A 23573-nucleotide genomic window follows, 5' to 3' on the forward strand; every position below is an offset into this window, starting at 1 on the left:
ACAAGACTAATTTTTATTTATTTATTTGAAGTAAGGCAATCTTCCAGCGTAGTGAACGAAGTATTATATGTACAGCAGTCAATACAGGGTGTCATTACGGAGAGGTCCCAGCCATCATCATGGCGGAACACCTTTCATTCTGAATGATGGGACAGAAAACAAAACAACTGTTCTTTTAGGACTTCAGAATCAAATTAATTGCTATCCATTATCATCCTTGTATTTGCACTGACATTCGAGAAGGAATTGCTAAATATTAAATGATAGCTACATATTAAGACAAAACAAAGAAACAAAAGAAACATAATGAGAAAACTAAGACTCACTGCCCTGCTCCTTGGAGCTACAGACTAGCTCTTCAAAGTCTGTTAACACTCATACGAGAGAAACAGCATTTTAAATGGCCATAAGATTCAGTGGTATGGTATAAATATCAAATGCAGCTTGTGATTTCACACGTAAAAAACAAAAGGAGGTTTTACAAAATACTATCATATATAATTACAGTAACACAAAATGCTACAATAAGCAAACAAGCTCTAAAATGAGGTTATTTCTGTCAAACCATTAACATGACAATTTAAAAAAGATCAAGAATTGAAACATTCAAGACTTTGGGTTTTGTTTGCTTGTTTTAATTACTTCACAACAGCTTAAAGGAATACAAAATTCGGACTCTGAGTAGTTACTGACTACGCTATGACTTTCCTCCTTTCTCTCCCTTTTCTTTAAGAAGAATCTAAATACAGACTCTATGCTCGAGTGCCATGTGCCCACTCAAACTGCACCAAGTTCCAACAAACATGAAACTCTTTCAGTACAGCAATATTATTTCTCAACGTTTTTCACGCTTTTCAGAGCCCATTTTCTACTGACCACTTGGACACAGTCTTCTCTCGTACTTTCAATGTTATTGGAAAGTTATTTTGTTTTCTCCCCTATGCTCCTTGTTACACAAATGGCAGAACTTAATGGTTACTATTAACATTGGCTACACTAGAAATAAGATTCATTACAGGAAAACACACATTTTTTCATAAAGTAAGGTCTTCATCTAATGGCTCCCTCAAGCAGATCGAATTGGGCCAGCTGCCCTTATCACGACCTGCTCTTCAGTGAGACATCTGCTCAGCACATCAGGTGGTGGTAACTCACAACTGAGCAGGAAAACACAGGAGGATTTTAAGGTGGGAATGGTCTGCTCATTGCTATGCCATGTATTCAGCTCTATTATCAAAGTCAACTGACTGCACTAAATTAGATTTCCCCACTTACTTCTCAAATTTATTTTTTTCAACTCTGCCAAGAAAGGGATTAAACAAATCACCTATTCAGCGAGCTCTGAGACATGCTCAGAAATACTTCATTTCCTACAGTTCAATTTCATGGTCATCTGTTTAATGCCAGTTATCATCCCAAGGCTAGCTTTTTCATTTGTGGAAAAAACTAACATAAGTGTGCATTACCTCCAGAAGTCACCACAACTTAGCACAAAAATAAAGTTTCTAAAGATATAAAGATTTCTCTTACAGTTTTTTCAGAGCTGGACTTTCAAAAGGTAATCCTGCATTTTACTTGTACAATGCCCATTTTGTACAAATTTCCCAAAGCATTTAAAAGACCCCAGGAGCATGTACTATGTACAAAAAAGCAGAGGTGTTAAAAACAGATGCCCTCCGATCCTTGCAAGGCATACATGCCAGGAAACAAAAAATTGGAAACGGGAGTAGGGAGTAAATCAGTTACTTGCATTTCCCCCCCCCCCCCCCAGTAAACCACACTTCAAAGAGTTGCTTGTTCTCTCACAAAAATCAAACACATACAAAAGCTTTCAATTTCTTTCATTGCTTCATTTCAACTTCAAGTTCATTGCTATGGTAAATGTTCAGCCTAAAGCTTCATTAAAACACAGATGAGTCACAGTATCTTTGATACTTTATGCTTTTAATTTGTGTAACTTGCACTTCTTTGTAGAATCCACACCTACAGAATTACACAATAGGACTAAAGAAAACTTCAGATAGGTATGTATTTTATATACATACTTTAAGACAAAAATATTTCAAGTTTAAACAAATGGAAAAAACAAGCAATAGAAATAAAGAAAGTAATGCTAATGACAATTTCTGTGAGTTATCACCACCATCACCTATTCTTTGTCACATTCAGAATCAGAGAGCATATATTGTATCTAGTTTGCAAAGGGAAGCAGGTATGCTCGATAAACATCAGAGCTGAAGGTCTTCCAACACCAAAAGATCCTAAAATACCAGTTCACAGAAGAGCCTGTACATGCTGTAATATAATGTACATTACACACTAATACATCATAAATAATTCATTTTAATATGCAGGGTGTTGGCTTACAAATAAAAATTACATTTTAAATGCCCAAAGAACAGCTAAATAACTGCTAGATATGTAAACCAAATTGTACTGAACGTTGGATAACACCCCATTTATAGTTGAAGGTCAGTAAGCAAGATGTATTTTGATACTCATTTTCTTAGAAATACACAGATCACAACATAACTGTAATGGAATTGGGTTTGTATAGATCAGAATGTTTATGTACTTCCAAAAAAAACATTAAAACTGCTAAAATACAGGCTGTGTGTGTGTAAAAACATCTCTCGTTTTACTTTGTGGTCTACTTCATTTTGAGTAGTATTTTGTATTGGACTTGATTACATTTCAGAATGCCAGTGTGGTCATTCTGTTTGATTTACTGACAAGCTGTTTAAAAGTTTGGCAATTCTAGCATAGCATCATTTAAAAGAAAAAAAAAAAAAAAAAAAAAAAAAAAAATTATGAAGTACTGTTCAGAACATTTTTTTGTTGTTGTCATTAAAAATAAATAACAATTTAAAGACTAATGGCAGTCAAAAAGAATAAGTCTTTTTCATTAAGACACTTTCAACACTAAAGCAAGAAGCTTCAGAGAACCAAATATTTTACATATCACATTGCTCATGTGAACTACTAGCAATAGTAAGCGGTCACATCTCTTCACTGGCAAGTAAGTCAACATGTTTACTGTAGTGTATGAAAGAACAAGCCTGTAAGAAGACAGAGACAGCTGAATAGTTAGAGTAATGCAAGACCATGATACGATCTGCCTTCCAGTAACTCAATCGCCTCTACCTTAAGATAAATCATCCCAATAATCTCACCGTGTTCACTTCACTAGCTTAACACTGAGAAAATCAGACTTTGGCACAGAGATACCTTCAGCCTAACTTGCATTGTAGACATAAACAAAAGCAAAGGCAGGGGAATTGTGCCAGGTAGGATTACATATAATTTAGTTACTTTTAAATCAGCTAGCTCTTTTTAAAAATTCAGTTCAAAGATGCATGTGAAAGAACTCAGTTTTTCCAAAACCATTTCTCCTTTAAGACTAGGAAAACACACTGTTCACTTATGTTGTTTCAGTGTATGCTCCTAATTACAGAGAATTTAGCATTAACACATAGGTCAGATAGGTAATGACAAATCCATTTTCTTTCTTCTCAGTTCAACAGCCAAAACCATCTAATCCCTGTATTACAAATTAAAAATACAGCTGCATTTAAAAAAAGTGTATTTATTTTAGAGGAGTTATTACAATACAACACCACCCAAATTCTGTGTGGAGAAGCCAGACATGGGTCCAATAGTCGGTTAGCTTCATTGCTGTTATCTTCTTTAAAAAGCGTGAGGAAAAATTTAGCTTATGCTGAACTTTTTTTTTTCCCCCCTAGGGCTGAAGCAAAGATGCCTGCTCAAAATGCCTATATAAGGCTTGTTTCAATTTCTAATGACTCCAGTTGTAGTGGCTAAGCTCACTAGAGTTTAGGTTACTTACTGTTCAGAAATATTTTGTTTGCTTTTTAATTTGTGTTAACTTCAACTGGTTGATATAGCTGACCAGCAATGCAGCTCTTGCTTGGCCACAAAAATGCCAGTACAGAACAGCATTACTGCTGATTTATTAAATGAGATGGAAATACGAGTTAAATGCAGACAAATTTTTATTCTGAGTGCAAACAAATCAGGTGTTACACTGTTTTGTCTAGAGATTGCAGCTTTTCCTTCTTTACAAGTATACCAAATAATATAAGCACACTGAAAAAAATCTGATATAATTGATATGAATTGCTCATACTCCCTCAGGATTAAAACAATTAAAATAAAGAACGTGGTGTTTTTTAACTCTAGGTTAGTAGTTCCAATGTGGTTTATGTCTGCAGCAAGCAAAAGGATGCATCATAGCTTCTCAGCAGCCAACAAATAGTTCTGCTGCACAATCACACTCCTACTGGAAAACCTGACACATTACCATCATATATATTATACTTATTATGAACCCTCAACGTCAGTCTCAAGCGAGCCAAAAACCCAGTCTTTAAGAAGACTAAACCAATCTTCTCCTTCATCCTCCAAGAGTTGTCGCCTCAAGTCTGGTGGTCATTTTGAGTGCGGAAAATATGCACAGGGAATGCAGTGCTAGTGCATGCACAGTGTTCATTATCCCATCAGACGTGCGTCAGTACAAGTTTTGTAGAAATCCCTTGAAGAGGACTGCCAGTTCCTGAACCAGCACTTGAGAAACAAGCACCCCTCCCCTCAGAAGAAAAACAACCCTCATCCGTTTCACCTCCTGAATCCAAGTTCTGCCCTTAAACACAGAAACAGATAGGACTCCTTTAGCAGCTCATTCATGACTGTCACTTGTTCCTACAACACAAAAGTCAGTGATGATATGCAACAGTGTTAACAAGAAACCATTAACAAGTACTAGTTCACTCTATTATAAATTCCAGGTTAACAAAAAACAACAAATGCAACAGATTATCATTCATAAATGCCATTGATCATTCAAAATTTATGTTATTGAATCTTAAGTACCGCATGTAGTACATTTCATTACTGGGATGTGGTTTTGCTTTCCATTTTTACTGTATTACAATCCAAGCAGTCATGCATTGCTGCACAAGGTCCTTGCTTTCAGCATAAAGTGGTACCATTTAGCAGTGCTTATATCACATTTCTACAGTAATTTAACTATGTAAGTTTCCAGAAGCTGCTACATGTTGATCAAAGCCTGTTTGCTGTAAATGATTAACAAGTCTTTTCCTTAATCCCTTACTCGCTTTAGCGAACAAGAAGCTATAATGAAGTAAAACTCTACACATCCATCCTAGAAAATGAGTACAGCATTACACACTTATACACAACTCATTAAGAAGCAAGAAAATGGTTTTAGCCTCATTTTAATACACATACACACACACCCTCCAATATATAAATATTCCGAAAAAAAAAAAAAGTCAAATCCTACTAAACAAAACAGTCAAACAAGATCACACACCAGAAACACAGCATAATAAATACTATAGTAGACTGTATCAAAGGCCCATTTAGTGAAGTATCCTGTTTGCAAAAGTAGCTACAAATACATGCCTTCAATGAGTTAAGAACAGGGTAAGCATTTATCATACTTCCTTCAGGCACTCTCCCATCCTCCAGCAATTTTCAGTTCTTAGGATTTCCTGTAGTTTGCCTATTTGATATTCCACAACGAGTTCCTCTGAATACTTGCCTCTTACCCTCCAAACTTACATCAAGGAATTGTAATAGTACCTGACTCGCATAAATAACCTCCCCCTACTGTTGGTTTATGAACTACCTTAACACATTGTCCTCATCAAGGTCTTGCACAGGAAGAAAAGCAGAAACTTCACCTTCTCCATGTGCTACTCAAGGTGTGGCATGGTAGTATGTAGTGACATTTTAGCCTCTCATCCTTCGCTGATAAACCTAACTGTTGGTTTACATTGCGAACACTACTGAGCATATTATGGGTGCTCTCATCAGTATATCACAGAACCAGAACCTCGCTGTCATTATCAGTGACGGTCAGTTCAAAGCCAATCATCCTGTCAGAAGCAAAAGCTGCTGCTTACCCACCCACAGGCACCCCTTCAGACCTTCGAAAATTATTTCATCCACACTTAATATCAAATAACTCACTTTAATATGTTCCTGCTGTAATTTCTAAGACACCCATTAACCTCACAATCCTTTTTGGGTAAATCATCAAGTAGTTTCACCTCACTGTTCATTCTAGTTTCCAGGGCATTAATGAACACTGTTTAAAAGCACCGATACCAGCCCAGATCTTTAAAGCTCAACTAATTACCTCCCACCATTGCTAGGGTTAACCATGTAATTTTTCCTTTCACTTTCAGTCTTCTCTTTTCCACAGAAGATTTTTTTTATTACCATGTTTACTTCATTTTCCTTAAAAGCCTTCAGACTGTGCCAAAAGTTTCAGAAACCAATACGTACCATACAACTTCAATTATTTTTTTCCTGTTTGTGATATTTCTAGACAGCATGTACCTAAGACACCAAGAGGTGTCTTACAATGCAGAATTTCCCTCACAAGAAACACTTAATTCACCCAAAGCAAATATGCACTATTTATATGTCTATTTAAGATCTGCTAATTCTCCTTCTTTGCACAGAATTTCTAGTCATATGGATCTGAGATCTATAGATTTCTTGCTCCCCAAATTCCCCTCAGCAGAAACTTCTCAGGCAGTAGCAGTGCCTTGATGGACATTCTGGATAGCCTCCAGTGAGAGACTATAGCTCACTAATAACTTAGTTCATAAAATATCCTAAGTTGGAAGGAACCAACAAGAATCCTTAAGTCCAACTCTTGGCTCCACACACCACCACCCAAAAATCAGACCACCTATCTGAGAGTGCTGTCTAAATGCTTCTTGAACTTCAGCAGGCTCGTTGCCATGACCACTGCCCTGGGGAGCCTGTCCCAGTGCCCGACCACCCTCTGGGTGCAGAACCTTTCCCTAACACCCAGCCTGACCCTCCCCTGTCCCAGCTCCATGCCGTTGCCTCGGGTCCTGTCGCTGTCCCCAGAGAGCAGAGCTCAGCGCCTGCCCCTCCGCTCCCCTCGTGAGGGAGCTGCAGGCCACCATGAGGCCTCCCCTCAGCCTGCTCTGAACAAACCCAGGGCCCTCAGCCACTCCTCATACATCTTGCCTTCTAGATCCTTTTCCATTGTTGTAGCTCTTCTTCAGACATTGTTTTGTCTGCCACAATTTAAGAACAGCAGAGAGCACACAGTGCTTGAGCTGAGGCTGAACCTCAGCACTGCTGTGCCTGATGCACCCAGTACAAGGCTGGTGCTTTTGGCTGCCAGGGCACCCTGTGACTGGTGTTCAACTAGTTGTCAACCAGAAGCCCCAGATCCCTTTCTGTGGGGGCTTTCCAGCCTCTCATCCCCTCCATCTGTACCTATAGGCAGGGCTGCCACATCCCAGCAGCAAAATCCAGCACTTGCTCTTGTTGAGCAAGTATGGTTGGTAACTTCCTCATCCTCACATCTATTGTAAGCTCTCTATAATTTATTTGAACTTGAGCTATTATTCAACTTCTATAATTCATTGTAGTAGCTGGTCCTAGCACTTCTTTTTATTACTCATTTAATCAACCTACATTGGAACATTTATTTTTCAATGCTGTAGTGTAAGTTCTCTTCTGACTTCATCTTTGATCTCAATTTTATTTTTTTTCAATTGTCTGTTTTCTTATTTTGAGTATCTGCTTATTTTGTTTTGGGGAATACAGTAAAGTACAAATTAATTTTGTACATATTAGAAAACATCAGTGGAGAGGTCACTGCCTTCAGTGTATACAGCAAGTTCACTGCTAAAAAAAAGTTTACCAGTTGACAGTCAAAAAAGCTTGGCAATTCCACAAGAAGTTGTGATCTATGATGTTTAAGATTTAAGACAGGAGAAGGAGAGTATCATTCATCCTTGACACTGAGCCATGAAATTAAGAATGTCAGTCACTGCTCTTCAAATGCCTCGAATTTCCACATTTGTGTGTTTATATGTGTTCCAAATTTTCCACAGTAATAGCACACGTCAGCTGGCTATTCTGCCACCTTCACACTTTTCCATCAAATTAACACAAGATTTGAGAGCACATCATCTCTGATACCATTAGGCAAAACAACAGCAGCATACAGGTAGAGTGGTGGTGTTAGTCTGAAAAAAAATTTAAAGGAAAACATACCATAGATATGCATAAATATAACAACAGGAAAAGTCACTGTTGGCAGAACGGTAATTTCTAAAGAAGGTCAAACTCAAGTTTCCAAAGAATTATTCAGATGAGAGCATTTTCTAATATGTACAGCAAAAATGTTTAACAATGACCCATCATTTGAACAGGTTTTTGGTACCAACAGCAGAAGATTTACAGTAAAATTAGTTTACTTGATGAATGCTGGTGGCATATCCCTTTTCAAGATCTGGTCTTCTGTTGTCTGAACAGTCTCTTTTCCAACCTGCAAGAGAAAGAAATCATACGTAAGATTCAGAATGGCAGTGTAAAAGCCTGTAAGAACACAAATAGCAACAACAACTAAAGAAGGACTTGTGCTAGTGAGACTTCCTTTCACTACATTATTTGTTGCTGTATCTGGTTTTGAGACCTTTATACCAAGTTTGCATAGTGTTTTAGAAATCATACCTTGTCACTCAACAGCATCCCCAATAAATTAACTGGCAGGGCACTCATCTCTCCAACAATGCTCCACAGAAATGATATTGTTTGCCACCTTTGTGTTAAAATACAAATTGCAATCAACTCTGCAGGCTTCCCTCCCTCCTAACTCAAGTGTCAGAAATCAAGTTCAAAGTTGAAAAAGATTGCCTTCATTTTGCTATTGAATTCTATTAGAAAAGTGTAGTTAGTTACTGGGAACACACTCCACATCTCACATCATCCTTAGGCAGAAATAATTACAAAGAAGCTAATAAAGGGAGAGATAGAATAAGATCTGGGTTTTTCTAAACACTAACTCATGGTATACAATAGAAGTCTTTATAATTGGTAGCTGGCTCTCTGGACTCTGAGATCACCAACTTGACAAAATATTTCCAGCTCCTTTGTTTACTGTATTTTCCAGCTGAATAAGCCATTCATAAAGGCACCACAAAGCAGAAGGTCTTTAACCCAGACACTAGTGTGTGTCAAGAGCTGCCAGGCCTGCTCAAGCTAGACAAGATAGCACTGAAAAATCCTCAGTCAGCTGATGTTTAAAGGTTTGTTGGTTTTTTGACAGTTTCTAGTGTGCCAGCATGCTCAGCAGTTGGCAATTCCAATGTTATACAGCCTTCTAGAAGCACCACTTGGCTGCACATTTACTCCATTTGCCAAAATTGCTGTCTTGCTGTCTACCTACTTGTGTCCTTTTCAGAGGGGCTTTACAGATGTACCCTAACCCTCATACTCTGTTTGGTTCAAACTTAAGAATCAGTCTGGCTTACATTTAATATTTCTTAATTTAACTAGTGTTACATTTGCAATTAGTCATGTAGGTATTTATAAGTGACAGAGGAAAGAATAGAGAAGATGTTAAAGGTTTTCAATTTTATACTAGGTTTTTGTCTCTATGCTGACTGTAGCTCAGTAACGCTATACACCCCACCAGTACACAGCACTGCAGTATTGCCATGACTATTAAACTCCATGACAGTGCCTCAGGAGCACCCTCGTGTCTCATTGTCTCATTCTCCATTTCTTAGGGCAGGGCTACATGACCCCCCCCCCCCCAGACAGTACACCATTGTTCCATTTATTTCCATTGCACTTTTTTAAAAAACATTTATCATTTGTGTGTGTGTATAATAGAGACAACACTAAAAAGGAGTTATTTGCATGAACTATACAACGATAGATTGTGCAGACAGGGAAGGCTGTCATGAGGTGAAGAGTGATACTTCATTTCCAAGATCTAGTGGGGGTTAGCCCATTGCCTTCAAAATTTCTCTTGCAGCTGCACCAACCTGCATGTAGTTCAAGCTTTTTATTTTTTATAGAGTCTTTTTGAGAATATACATTTAAGGTATGAAATTTAGTTTGCAAGCAAAGAATGTAGACCTCAGAGATCTTTCTAATAATCAGTATTCAACTTGCTATCTTAGATTGAACAGTCACAAACAACTAAGAAACAATTTCTGTTTACATCACAACATGCTTTATATAAGTTAATACAGGTTTATTAGCCCAGTCTGAAAAGTCTCTTCTTTAAGAGAATATACTTAAGGTCATTATCTACTAGTTACAGACAAACACGTTATATATCTATATGTAAACACACAACTGCATTCTTTGCTATGCCTAGCAAGAATCTTTAGTCTTCACATGAAAGTAACAAAGGACAAGTCAATTTCCATTTTGATTTTTTGTGTGGAGCTTTAACCTCAGAACTTCTGGAACAGAAAGTGTCTTTGTCCTAAACTCCCAGAAGAGCCTATTTCTCTTCCAGTTCATCACAAAGCAGAAACTCACTCCTCCTGTATTCTTAGCATTATATAGCACACAGACAAGACGTGAGATTTTGGGCAGTTCCCACAAGGTCTCAATTTAAAAGGTCACCCATCTTCCTAGGAAATATCATGAAAAGTAATTTAAGTACCAACACTGCTCATACTTAATCTGTTTAAACATAAAACCCTGTGGTTCAATTGAAACCATTCCATATTTATGGAACTATTAACCTTCCCAGAAGTTCTTTGGATTTTTAACCAAGGTATGGAGACAGCATACCACATAGGATTTAACAGGCAAGTTCTGAAAACCTAAAGCCACATTCAAGGCTAAAAATACACAATCCCAGAAAGTCTTGTGTTTTCCTTTTTAGCTGTGTGGCTAGGAAGATTTTTTACTTCTTGTTTCAGTGAGATCCAGTTTCTTCAGACTCAACTTTGTATGAACTACGTAGTTTTTACATGCACCACAATGCAGTAAGATAGAGATTCATCACTCAGCTCCACCTTCTCCAAAGTGTAATGACAAAAGAATTAAAGGAGCAGGGGTTTCTTCTTAAGATGTAATATCTATGCATTCCCTATTTCATACTGGAAGGTTTGTACAGTTGCATGCTAATAAAGAACAGTTACCTTGGGAACCTGCTTCTATTCCTATTCAACAGGATAAGTGTGAGGAAAAAACAGGATTCAAGTTCTTACCACCTAAAATAATCCTCCCTTAGCTAACTGAGAAGCAGCACTCTCCATAAAATTTAAATTATGGCTTTTAAATAATAATGAATTGGTTATTACCCACTGCATCAAAGCAACTTTGCAATGGTTAGCACAGTAACCAAACCTACACTTTCTGGATGTTTTTATCTGCACAGAGCAAGGGAAGTTCTCAACCAAAATTTATGAATATAGTTTGACTGTTACAATTTCAACGCATCCATATTCATCTCAATACTGTGTGAAGTCTGTGTGAAGTAGTGACTTCATAAGAGGAGCTTCACTTGAACTAAAAGGATGAGCTACTTCCCTGTTACTTAACTAGAGGTAACCTGAGACTGTCAAGCTCACAAGCCTAGAAACTTAAAGAAAATGGGACACACATGGCCACTGGAAAGGCTTCTAGGAGCACAGCTAGACTAGGGGCGCAGCTAGAAGGACTACGAGGACATGAAGATGTCCTGCTGCTTTTGGATTTTCGTTTTATTCATAGATCTTACTCTTATCTGTCATTGATTTGTTGATCAGTATGCTTCTAGTTTCCTGCTCTGGAGTACTTTCTCCATGGAAAAGCAAGAGGAAGACTTTCCAATTGGGTCATGTTTTACAGCTTTTTGTCATGTTTGCTTCAGCTGTAAGAAAACACAGGACAGGAAGACCCCAAAAGGTCCCTTTCCCATTTTCTTAGCATGCTGCACATAGCTAAGAATAGTTTTTCAGTAAGAAGGGGAAATAGTTTAAGCTTCTGTAATTCTTTAAGAGTTGGTTTGAACCACAACACAAGACACCACAAACATCCAGTAGTGCCTAGTTCTACTCGTAGGAAGAGTTTGAAGGACAAATTGCTTGTATGATATGAAAAACATGTTTAACAGGAGAGTCCAAAGTTTGTTTGTTGGTCTTTGTGGGTTGGGGGAACACAAAAGCAAGTATTTTCCTAAATGCCTATATTGACATTACCAAGAATTTGCCAGATGTTGCAAGTACAACTCTTCTTGCAGCTTTTATGCTAAACTTGGTTAAAAAGGATTAAGACATTAATATTTGTAATGTTACAGAAGCTGATTCAAAACATCTGTCATTTTATCACAGAGCCCAAGAATATTCCTGTGTCAACATGCAGTTAACACTTACAGCTCCAGCTGTAACAGTAGCAGAGCACCAGGTTTCTCTTGAGGAATAAGCTGCAGTAATAATTTCACTTGACAAATTCAGAGTACTAAGTCATCTGGTCTGTATGCTGTAAAAGCAACTTCATCACAAGCCATCTCATTAAAATCCAGTTGCTCATTTGTGTATTCTTCCATGTTTAGCAAGCCTCTAGGAAGTATAGTATCAATGGGAGCATTTAATCTCACATCAGGAATTTGTTGCAAATCAGCACAGCTTCATGAAGTTCTCTACAACTTGTCAATTTCTTTAGATGTCTGTCCTGAAACAATGAACTCAAGTATTTGCTATAACTCTACCAGGAAGACAGTTTCTACATCGCATGTCTATGTCTGGAATCCTGCTAAGATGAGCTATTGTATCCTAAATAATTTCAAAGCAGAGTTGGCCAGTCCTTTTTTCTCATCATATTTCTGTGAAGTAAAAACTGGCCTTGATTTCCAGACTATGAACAATCCATCAGGCAGGAAAGCTACGCCATATTCATACCTACTTCTTGCTAGCACAGATTTTTATGTTTTAGTCCAGAACAAAAACAACAACATGAACAAAGATAACTAAATCTCCTTGTGAAAGCACTCTGAATATAGCTTACAGACTGGGGGGCCTTACACACGACAGTATAAGAAAGACGACAGCTGAAGCTAATGGTAACCAGTTGCATACTCTGTACCTTTCAGAGTTCATCCCGTCCCCCAAGGTTAGCCCTCTGAAGGCCAAAGCACATCCTTTATCTTGAACTGAGTCCAGAGACAGTTTGTCTCACTGGGCTCAAAGTGGCAAGGGTACAATAACTATTTCACAATTGTTCACTTTTCCCTTTGTGAAACCAGTCATTTGAGCCCAATTAATAGGAAAAACCTTTGCGAAGGGGGAAGGGGCTCCAGCAGCAAAAAGAGAAGCAAAGGGTACTTAGCTCTGTTTTCCTTCATTGCTGTCAGCCAATATTTTCATTGCAAACCACATCCTGTTTTTATTTACAGTATCAAGCAGATCCAGTTGTTGGTATTTCACTTTATTTCACTCAGACCTTTTCAAGACAGCTGCTCAAGTGACTATTTTTAATCAGGCTCTGATCCCTAGCTACTGTCATCCACATAAGTTAGCAAAACAGAACTTCATGCATCCTGGAATAAATGGCAAAGCTTTGTTCTTTGCTGTTAAATCCAACAGCTCCAGGGTGCATCATTACATTTCCCAGTCCTCCCCCAGTTTTACAGGTCATTCAAGAATTTGGATGAGATAACATTAACCACATCCAATAAAGGTCTGTTTGTTTGCAAACAGTGAATGGAAGAGACGAGCAATCTTGAGAAGTTTAATAAAAAAAACAGGGTTACATGTCGCTCCTAGATTTAATGTTTCTCATCCCACATGATTGAAACAAGTGATTTGTAACTAAGAAAAGTTAACCTTTATTGTATCTAAACTACACAGTATGTTTTTCCTTCAAAGGCTCCCTTGAAAGTACCGAATAAAGTAGGTTTCCAATTTCATCACTACTCATCTCACTTAGACCTTATTAGATTGATACATCACTTAAATTAGATAGTTTAGGCACTGATTTAAGCAGCTTTATGTAAGTTTTTCTACTTAACTGTAGTGGAATAGGACAATACAAATAAAGGCATAAAGGCTGAAATCTAAGTTTAAAGGAACAGCTGAATTCTCTTTTTTGCTTCTAGTTTAAGCCAACCTAACAATGCACGTATCTGTGCATCTGTCAACAGGACCGCTTCTTTTTCCCTTCAAGCTAGGCACAAACCTAAATAGACCAAATCAGAGCCTAGCTGCTTTGCCTCTCAGTTAATATGGATGCTGTATATTGGCTCCAGGGTAAGTATGAGAAAACCAAGAGACTGCATTCCAAGCATAGCAAGGCATAGTTTCAAAGTCCTCTGGCAATAAGTCGAGTAAATTAGAACACTCCAGCCATCTGGTCCCTAAAACAGCAAGCTGACCTACCTGTCTATACTGGAGATTAAGACAAATTCAGTTGGCTCGAGTCAAAGGAAATCCTGCTGTCCAAGTAAAATACATAACTATAGAACAAAAGCCATATGGAAAACTGGAAGTAACATCATTTGGGTACCAAAGATACTTATTCATACTGTTAGTGTCTGCTTTGGTTAATTCTAAAATACATGAACTTGACAGAAAGGAAACAAAGGCACAGAACATGTGAGACTTTACCAAACTATTCAAATTCCTGAGTTAAAAACTGCTTTAAGACATGCTGTAACTCCACTTCATTCTAGTAACATAAGTGAGCTCTGACCTTCAAGCACACACAAAACTCAGCTGGAGAAATAAGATACAGTAATCATCTTCTGGAAATGAAATTCACAGCTGAATTCACTACTTTTACCTTACAAGGAAGCCCATGGAAGGTTCCTCATACCATACAGCACAGACTTCGAAAACACTTGCAGTTCATTCCTGCACACCCAGACCTGTGAATCATCACGAAGTCTCTGAGCACCTCTTACAAATCCTGCTGCAGAAGTACAGATTAGTACTGTCTTAAACGATAGCAGACGATACCACAGAGCTAAGTTCTCTCCTCGTTCAGATGCCTGTCTGAACAGCAAACACTATGCACAACAGAGCTGTACGTAACCCTGCATCTTCTAGTACCTACCAAAACTCTATCCAACATGCAGCTACACAATTTTCCCCACAAGTAACTGAGATACATCCTGTCCTTCCTTTTAGTCTAAACACTAAACCAAGTGTTCTATCTTAATAAGTTTCTTGATACTTCTCTTTGATTGTATAGACACCAACCAAGCCAAAAAGCTTTACCACAGGAAGTTCATAGATCATTTCAAGGGCATGAAAATTTTTATTCCACGTACTCACAGGTCACTCACTCCTCTCTCTCTGATATATGACAAACAAAACTGGACTTAGACAGCCTCTAAAACAACCTAAACTATAGCTTCACGTAGGTAGTAATAGACTTACTTGCTTTTCCTACATCAGGATGCAGAGTTTGACGTGGTCTTCATAAAAATCATTACATTGGTATTTCACTTATTTGTGTTGGCACAGAAAACATTCAAGGACACAAAAGAGGCAGATGAACACACTGTTACTTAGTGAATAATAAATTTTAGAAGCAGAGAAGGTTCACCAGTTTAAGACCTCCCACTACATAAAGTGGAAGGCACATGTCTACTATAAATGCCTTAATTTCATTTTGATATTCAGTTACATTTAAGATCCGCTTGTTACTTTCAATAATTTTTGAAGACATAATTTCCCAGGTATTGCTAGCTACATGAAGAATTTTCATGTGTCAAAACCAAAAGTGTAGGTTTAGCTATCAGACTGAATTTTAATATCTTGTTTGTTACATATAAACTTGGTCAGCACTGCTTCCCTTCTGAACTCCCTCCATGAGCATCAGTGGTTACAGAGTAAGACTTCCTTTTTTCTTAGAGTTCAACACAGCAGCAGCTCACTACAAGAAGGTAACATTTTGAAGCACAAGAAAGGAAAAAGCAGTTTTGAACAACTCTTCTGATAGCAGACAAGGAAGAGCATCCTTCTTCTGACTTGAAGCCACAACAAAATGAGAATACAGATTCACTTCCAGCCTCTGACAGCAGTGATGCTTATCAGCAGCAAGATAGCCAAATAGAACAACACTCACCATCCCACTATTAACATGACATTGCATTTCAACTTACTCTAAACATCACCATTGACACAGCTACTGTCATAAAGCCACCTTTCATTCCAACCACTTTGGAAATTTACGATTCCCTCCCCAGCACTCATGGATCTGTTCCAAGAACTTGTTCTTACATGCCCATCATAGATGATCACTCATTTATCTGCATCTTTATTTCCAGTATTTATTTCCATGATCTTTACAGGTTACTAAAACTAACTGGGTTTAGTGCTAAACAATGTCCTGAAGTAGGGAAGGAACATGTAAGAGATGCAGCTTTCACTTGTTTACTCAGGTCCACCTGCAAAGGCATGAACTAGATAGAAATCTACAATTTTTGCCTAAAAGTGCAAAAGGAAACATTTTTCACTGGGTCCTTTTAATATTTCAGAAAAGTATTTCCCTATTTTAATACATATATGTGAGAAGTGCCTGTTTCTTCAACCAATCTGGGATAAGTCCTGCCACAGTAAATGTTTCTTCACCAGCAAAAGATACACTAACATAGCATTTTACACTGATTATTCATCTTCTGCAGTGATATTAGGCGATTCGTTTTTCGAAGGGACTCATTTTTCTTGTGTAACAGTTGATTCAAGTGTAAAGTTAATGGCATAAATCGTTACTCAAATGTTTAATGTGATGCTTTGATTAGCCACAATAATATCTAGGTACATTAAATAGAACAAGGACTATAAATGGTGGGCTGTTTTCCAAGGGACAGAGCTCATTTACAGCACCCTTAAAACCTTACCTGTGTCAGAAACATGGTATTACATAATTATTTTCCAGGTTGATTTCACCCCCAGTGCTCAAGGCCACTTATACCTGCTCCACAATTAAGTGAGTCATATTCTACACACTGATGTGGGAATCACGACAAAGAACTTGCAAACAAAGCGTCCTCTATCAGACTTCTGCCAACTGCATGCGTATTTTTAATAAAATCAGATGAAGTGTCTGATCTGACAACAGTTCTGGGTGAGATCAAACAAGAAAATTAGCATCAGCAAGAAACTCAAAGCTCACAATCAAGTACTTAAACAATGGAAGAAAACTAAAACACCTTTACCATTTCATATTATCTAATTGCTACCATGTTTAGCTATAGGTGGCAATTCTAACTTTTTTAGAAGCTTACTCACACACACCCCGAACAAAAACACTTCATCTTTTTTTTTGAGGAAGTTCTGAATTTAAAAGCCACAGAAGAGCAGAGCATCACTCTTCTTAGAAACCACTATACTAGTGTGAAACAACAACTACATATTTCTGGGGCAGCTAGCAAGCCAAGAAGAAAACCTGTCTGAGGAAAGCAACTGCTCAGCTATGAAATCAAAACCTACATCCTTTGAGTTTAGAAAACCCCTTATATCCTACCAATGTCATGCTACATACAACACAGTTAATCAGCACCACCAAAATATTTGAAGCCAAAGCCACATGCAGGAGAGAGTTTGGCACCTTTTCTTCTTGCAGAGAGCAATGATGTAGAGATCTGTCACAGAAGAGAATAAGAAACAGCTCTTCAAACCAGTTACTGCTTCAAAGTTATGAAGTTTCCTTAGCATTTCACTACCCTGAGTAATTGGAGAAGAGGTCAGATGCTACCTGCCCCCACCAAAAACTACAATGGGAAAATTGATATGCCAGAAGTTGGCTTGCAATTGGGAGAAAAAAATATATTCTAGAGTTTGGAGTTACAATAATCTGTCAAGCTGAGAGGAAGGAAATGGGATCAACAGAAAAAATATATTTCTTCCTGCTGCATGTGGGGTGGGCTGGGCTGACAGCCCAAGTGCCAGAACAGCCTGCCCAGGGAGTTGCGGAATGCACATTCTCTCCAGCATTAACTTCACAAAAGTAAAAGTAGTGCTATGCTTCATCAAGTTACCATTTTTTTCCAGAGAAAGACCAAAGGGAATCTCATACCAAACTAAAATTTATTGACCTTCCACTCCTTGATGTTCTGAAAAAGGCAACTTTTTTAAAAAATAGCAAAGAATCACGCAGCACATTTTCAGCTGCTACAGTCAAGTCAATGGTTTGGCAATTGCTGGTCCTTCACGGTCCATTTTTTTGTCACTGTATCAGGGCACACTAAATAAAAACTGACCTTTTCACTACTGTGCTGCCCGAGTTTGGGAGAAACTGATCTGTTTAATCTCCCAGTTACTAAGCAAAAGTATTATGCTGTAAAAGCTGCAAAGACAGCTAGGCTTGTCAAAGTGATGTTCAGCATAGTGCAACAAATACTAGTCAGTTTACTAACTTCTCCTCTCACCTAGAACCTTGTAAGTTGTGCAACAATTTATGAACATTTATTTACTTGAGCATAACTTGAGTATTTAGTGTGTTTTTTTTGTGACCTATTTAAAATAGCTTTTGCAGACTTAACTGACTTTGGTTTAAACCTATCCATGCACATTCAAAGACTGAAACTGGAAACTTAACAATTAGTCCTAAACAAAACTTAATTTGTTACTTCCTTCAAGTTTTAAAAGCAAACACACCATTAAGAACAGCACTAGCAAGTAAGCTCCCCAGCAACTTCCAACTGGATGCCTGAAGCAGCATTTTTATACTGATAACCCTTAGTCATCATTCAGTACATATTTCAATATTAAAAACTTTAAGTATGTTTAGTATCCATGGAGTTTAAATACAGACATTGGAAGTACCAGCTTGTCTGAGCACTAATCATTTCATTCAATTCCACATTGCTGTATCTCATTTTGATATTAACCATTTTAACCATTCATTACCTATGCACAGGCAAATATTTTACTCCTAAATGACAAGTCCAGTTGTTCAAAACCTAACCAAATTTGTTGTCACCAGGAACCAGGATCACTCCAGAACTCTTGTCAAAACTAACAGGTTATGTGGCACTCACACGTACTGACAGTCCATCTTGTTCAAGTCGCAGTTTCTGCTCCTTCCAAGGAAGTTATTAATGCAAACAAAACATGGCCTGCATAAAAACGTTTTATTAATGTTTCCCCCCCCAAAGAGTTGCAATAAGCAGCCTCTTCCAGAAGCAGGAAAAGGTTTGAAGACAGAAGAGGAAGAAAGGCTGCTGGAGAAACTCACGTTCCAGATCACAGCTTCTGATAGCTTCCCTGCTTGACAGAAGGAGCCTGCAGAGGAGCTGATGTCCAGGAAGTGGCTGTAAGATTACAATCGGGCAAGTTCATACAGACTTTCTGGTTTGGCCTTTAATAACCTTCCCATGTCATCACACCTGCTCCTTTCATTATAGAACAACCTTTTTTTTTTTAAGTTTCATCAAAAAACAAAAACATACCAAACATTGTTCAACATACAAAAACATTCATTACTCTTTGTCATCACACTGACTTAAGTAAGGCAACACCCATAGTTTATCCACTACAGGCCAAAGCCATCCCAAACTATGTGCGGTTACAGAAGTCACTCACTGTTACTTTAGCACTTATGGGACTTCACCTATTCAAGAAATTCCTTTCCATTGCCTTTTTTATGCACTCTTCAGCATTTAAGGAGGGATATGCCCATCTTAGTTATTCATACAAACACCCAGCATCATCAGTGTATTCATCAAATGTCAAAAAGCAAGTCTATCCTCTATCATCTATTCAAATAAACAAGTCAACTGCCAGATAAACACCACCACAAGAATATCAAGTACTCCTGAATACCCTTATGAACTACAAATGTTTAACTTGCAATCTTCACATAAGGCAGCTTTCTGGTCTTTGCCTACTGCTAACCCAAACCAAGGCTGCCTTGAATTAATGATGTGCATCTTTTGGGACAGTTAAAGAACTTAAACTGTTTTGGAATTACCATACAAGACTTACTTTAAATTGTCTAAACATGACTTAGAGAGCAATGACAATAGATTGGCTGCTGAATACACAAACATCTTTATACTTTACAATTACCTTAAAGGACTTTGTAGCGAGGTGGCAATCAGGCTCTTCTCCCAAGCACCAAGTGGTAAGACAAGGGGAAGTGGCCTCAAGTCGTGCCAGGGAGGTTTAGGCCAGATATTAGGAGAAATTTATTCACTGAAAGGGTTGTGCAGCATTCGAATAGGCTGCCCAGGGAACTGGTTGAGTCACCATCCCTGGAGGTCTTCAAGAAATGTGTAGACTTCACAGCATGGTTTAATGGTGGCATTCAGTTCTAGGTTAAAGGCTGGACTCAATCTCAGAGGTCTTTTCCAAACTGAATGATTCTATGATCTTACACTGCATACAGAAGTCTGAGCATAAAATTGTAAAATTAGCCAGAGCAGCATGTACTTTCCTCAACTGCAATTCATCACTTCATTTATGCATTGTGTGCATCTGAGGACCAAGGTGAAGCATGTCACTTGCTTGAATAAGCCTTCTTACGCCATCATATAACCAGTATAACGCAAGTGCTTACAAAGAAGAGTTCCTATAGTTTTCCTGTCAGATATTCTAAGCTTCAAAGAGGCACTTCACTGACCCTTGAGCTTACAAACCAGGAAGAATTGGTTAGGGAATGTCCAGTGACCGTGAGATGGTGGAATTCAGGATCCCGGAAGGCAGGAACAAGATAAATAAGGCCCTCACCTTCCAGAGAAGAGACTTTGTCCTTCAAGATATGCTTGAAGAAATCCCACATTCTTCGCAAGAAGAGGAGTTCTGGAAAGCTGACTGTTTTCAAGGATCACCTCCTTCAAGCTCCACAATGTATCACCCCAAGCAAAGATAACAGGAGGCCTGCATGAAGGAACAGACTACTCCTGACATAACTCTGACTTAAAAAGGAAGCATACAAGAGGCAGAAAACTGGAGAGGTGACTCAGGCAAGAAACAGAGGCACTGAGTATGCAGGCATGTGGTCAACCCCAAAGTCCATCTGGAGTTAAAACTGGTGAGGGACATGAAAGGCAACAACAACAAATGTTTGTGTACCAGCAGCAAAATGTAGACCATAAAAAATGTGGGCCCACTTCTGAATGGGTGGGGGGCCTGATGATAGAACAGAAGGCTGAGGTACTTGATGCCTTCTTCAATTAAGCCTTTACTAATAAGACTTGCCTTCAGCATTCTCAGGTCCCTGAAGCTCTCTAAGTCTGGAGACAGGCAAATCTACCTTCAGCACAGAGATCAGGTCACATTCACTGTTCTGTGAGCATAACCATTGATGGAAGATAAAATGCAATTTTATTACTCACGGTGTCTTAATAAGGATTCTAAGCCAAGAGCAGCAAGGCATACAAGTGTTCTACAGGAACAGTTTGTTTCTGTCTTCTGCTCTTCATTGGATAACCCTGACATGAATCATCACCTTCCTACCATAGCTAGGGAGTTCAGGCTACTGGGAAGCCGCTCCAACACATGTTCTCACAGGGAGAAGACAAGCTATCCAAACTGTAGTCATCAAGTAGTCAATACAAGCTGACAGTTTCAGTGATCATGGCAAGGCTTGGAGACGTATTCTGGTTGGTTTTCTCTCCCTCTTTTTTCCCCTTTCATTAGTTATCCATTGGTCATTACCCAATTAAAGTAACTATTCTGGAGGATCAGAATATTTATTACTTCAGAGTAAGATTTTCTTTCAAAATTAATTCAAAATGTTTTCATAGAAAACTTTGGTTCTTGTCTCAGGACAGGGCCAATGCAAGTCATTCCTCATAAGATTTGAATAATTAGGCAAAACAAATGAAGGGAAGGTTTACCCTCTACTGATTCTCTATGCAATCTCCTCTCATCCTTAAAGATTCAGTATAGTTTTGACTTAAAGACGCAAACCAGACCTATTTCCAAACACTATACACAGTGTTTTAAATATTCAGTTTTGAGATGCTAGAACGCTAAGCTCATGTTTTGCAGAGATCCACAGATCCTTATTAGTGAAGCATTTGTAACTGAAAATAAGATCCAGCCCTTATTTTATCTCATTTCTCTCTGCAGCTAGTCATCTCACATGCCTGAAATGTCTTCTGAAATGCAGATACCTGCAACAGCCACCCATGTGTGCTACATCTCCATGCACGTACACAAATTATTACTTTAGACTCTAGTTATAGAACATGCTATATTTTAGTTCTCTTGCCTAATGTCAAAAATTGAGGAAGAAATTATGCAGTGAAACATTAACTACTCTGCATCCATGCACTAAATGAATTGTACATGGTTACAAAGATATTTTAATATCCAAATTTGATAATGCCCATGTCTAATACAAATTCCTATTGTTATGTTCAAAGATTAATGCCAGGAGTGTTAACATTCGCTAGGTTTAAAAACCATGGCTACTGAGGTAGGGTCTGTGTCATAAAGAATTGCTTCTCAGCACTTGACTGAGCAAATGATGGAATAGAATTTATCACTACAGGAAGAAAACCATCATTATGTAGAGAGTTTCCTACCATCTAATTTGGCAGTCAGACTCGCTTTATAGAGGGAGAATTGGCAGCAGAAGAAAATAGATATTGCTAACTTTGTCTTCATATCAGAAGTGAAAAGACACAAAGCCAGAAAGACCCAATAAAAATGCAGTTAGAAAGAAGAACTTCAGAACAACGCATACAAGCTGAAGTGGGGATTAAAAAAAAGTCTTAATTCTGTGAGGCCACTGACATAATTAAGCAGTAATCAAGACAGTGTCAAATCAGACCATTCTGTCTTTTGGAGAAGTATTTGCCAATCGTTTCATTTGGCTTGTGTATAAGAACTCAAGCAGATGTGGAACCCAACCAACATACCTTGCATTTTCAACAATTTCCTGTAGCTAGCATTAGCATCGCACATTTGCTCAACACTTCTTTAAACCCATTGCTTATCCTCCCACCTCCCACCCAGCCCCCTTAAAGATTCACTTCATCAATCTCAATTACAACTATAGTGGCAAGGAGAAAGACACCTGGAAGTTACCCTGCTGATATCATCAAGCTATACATCTCCAACTGTAAGACATACTGAATTATATTGTATGTGGTTCATTCCTTTGCTAAAGCTCCCTAAAGGAATTCATGTCTGCAGTCCGATACCCCTGCAAGGAAAAAGAATATCCTCTAGCTTCAAAGCACAAAGTAGAACTACATGACACACTAAGTTGCAAGAAACTGGGAGCAAGAAGCCTCTCAGCCTTGGCCCTCACTATGGATTTAAGAAGTCCTCCCTGTGGAAGGATACACTTATACAACAGAAAGCAAATATTGAGTTTCCCAGAGCCGGACTGGTATACACCATTTTGCTGGCATATGGAACTTTTTAGCCCAACAAACCACTGTAAAACTATCCACTACTGAATAATACTCTCAGTTTTTATGCCCAAGAGCAAGCTGCTTGTACTTACTAATGGAGGCCTTCACCATCTCCACACACATTTAAAGGAACAGAGAACAGGAGATTCCTTTTAGAGCTAATGGAAGACACTGGTATAAATTAAGTTTTCAGATATAACAACAGAACAAACGTTATTCCACTCAAATCAGAAGCTGATTTATTACTTATGTAAAGATGATCCCTAACAGATAAAAGCAAGAAAGAAGTTATGATGTGTTTTTGTGATTACAGAGTTGTTTTCTTCCTAATTTTTCATTAATCACCCTTTCCCCCACCCCCACGCACACTGGGGTTATCAGCTCTCAGAACATATGGCCACTTTTCCCACAATATGGTAAAAGAAAC

At 38.3% G+C, this 23573-nt stretch overlaps 1 protein-coding gene across 4 annotated transcripts in view; it reads right to left on the reverse strand.

The window, feature by feature from the left end:
- The window catches only part of VCL (vinculin), a 62535-nt gene that overhangs the window by 33105 nt on the left and 5857 nt on the right, over positions 1–23573 (reverse strand). For all 4 annotated transcript variants that reach the window (XM_035329733.1, XM_035329735.1, XM_035329737.1 and 1 more), the window contains exon 2: positions 8298–8368. In XM_035329733.1, the coding sequence (XP_035185624.1) occupies positions 8298–8368 (71 nt within the window). The remainder of the gene's footprint in view (positions 1–8297; positions 8369–23573) is intronic.

Source organism: Oxyura jamaicensis, chromosome 6, assembly GCF_011077185.1.
Source record: "Oxyura jamaicensis isolate SHBP4307 breed ruddy duck chromosome 6, BPBGC_Ojam_1.0, whole genome shotgun sequence".
NCBI lineage: Eukaryota > Metazoa > Chordata > Aves > Anseriformes > Anatidae > Oxyura > Oxyura jamaicensis.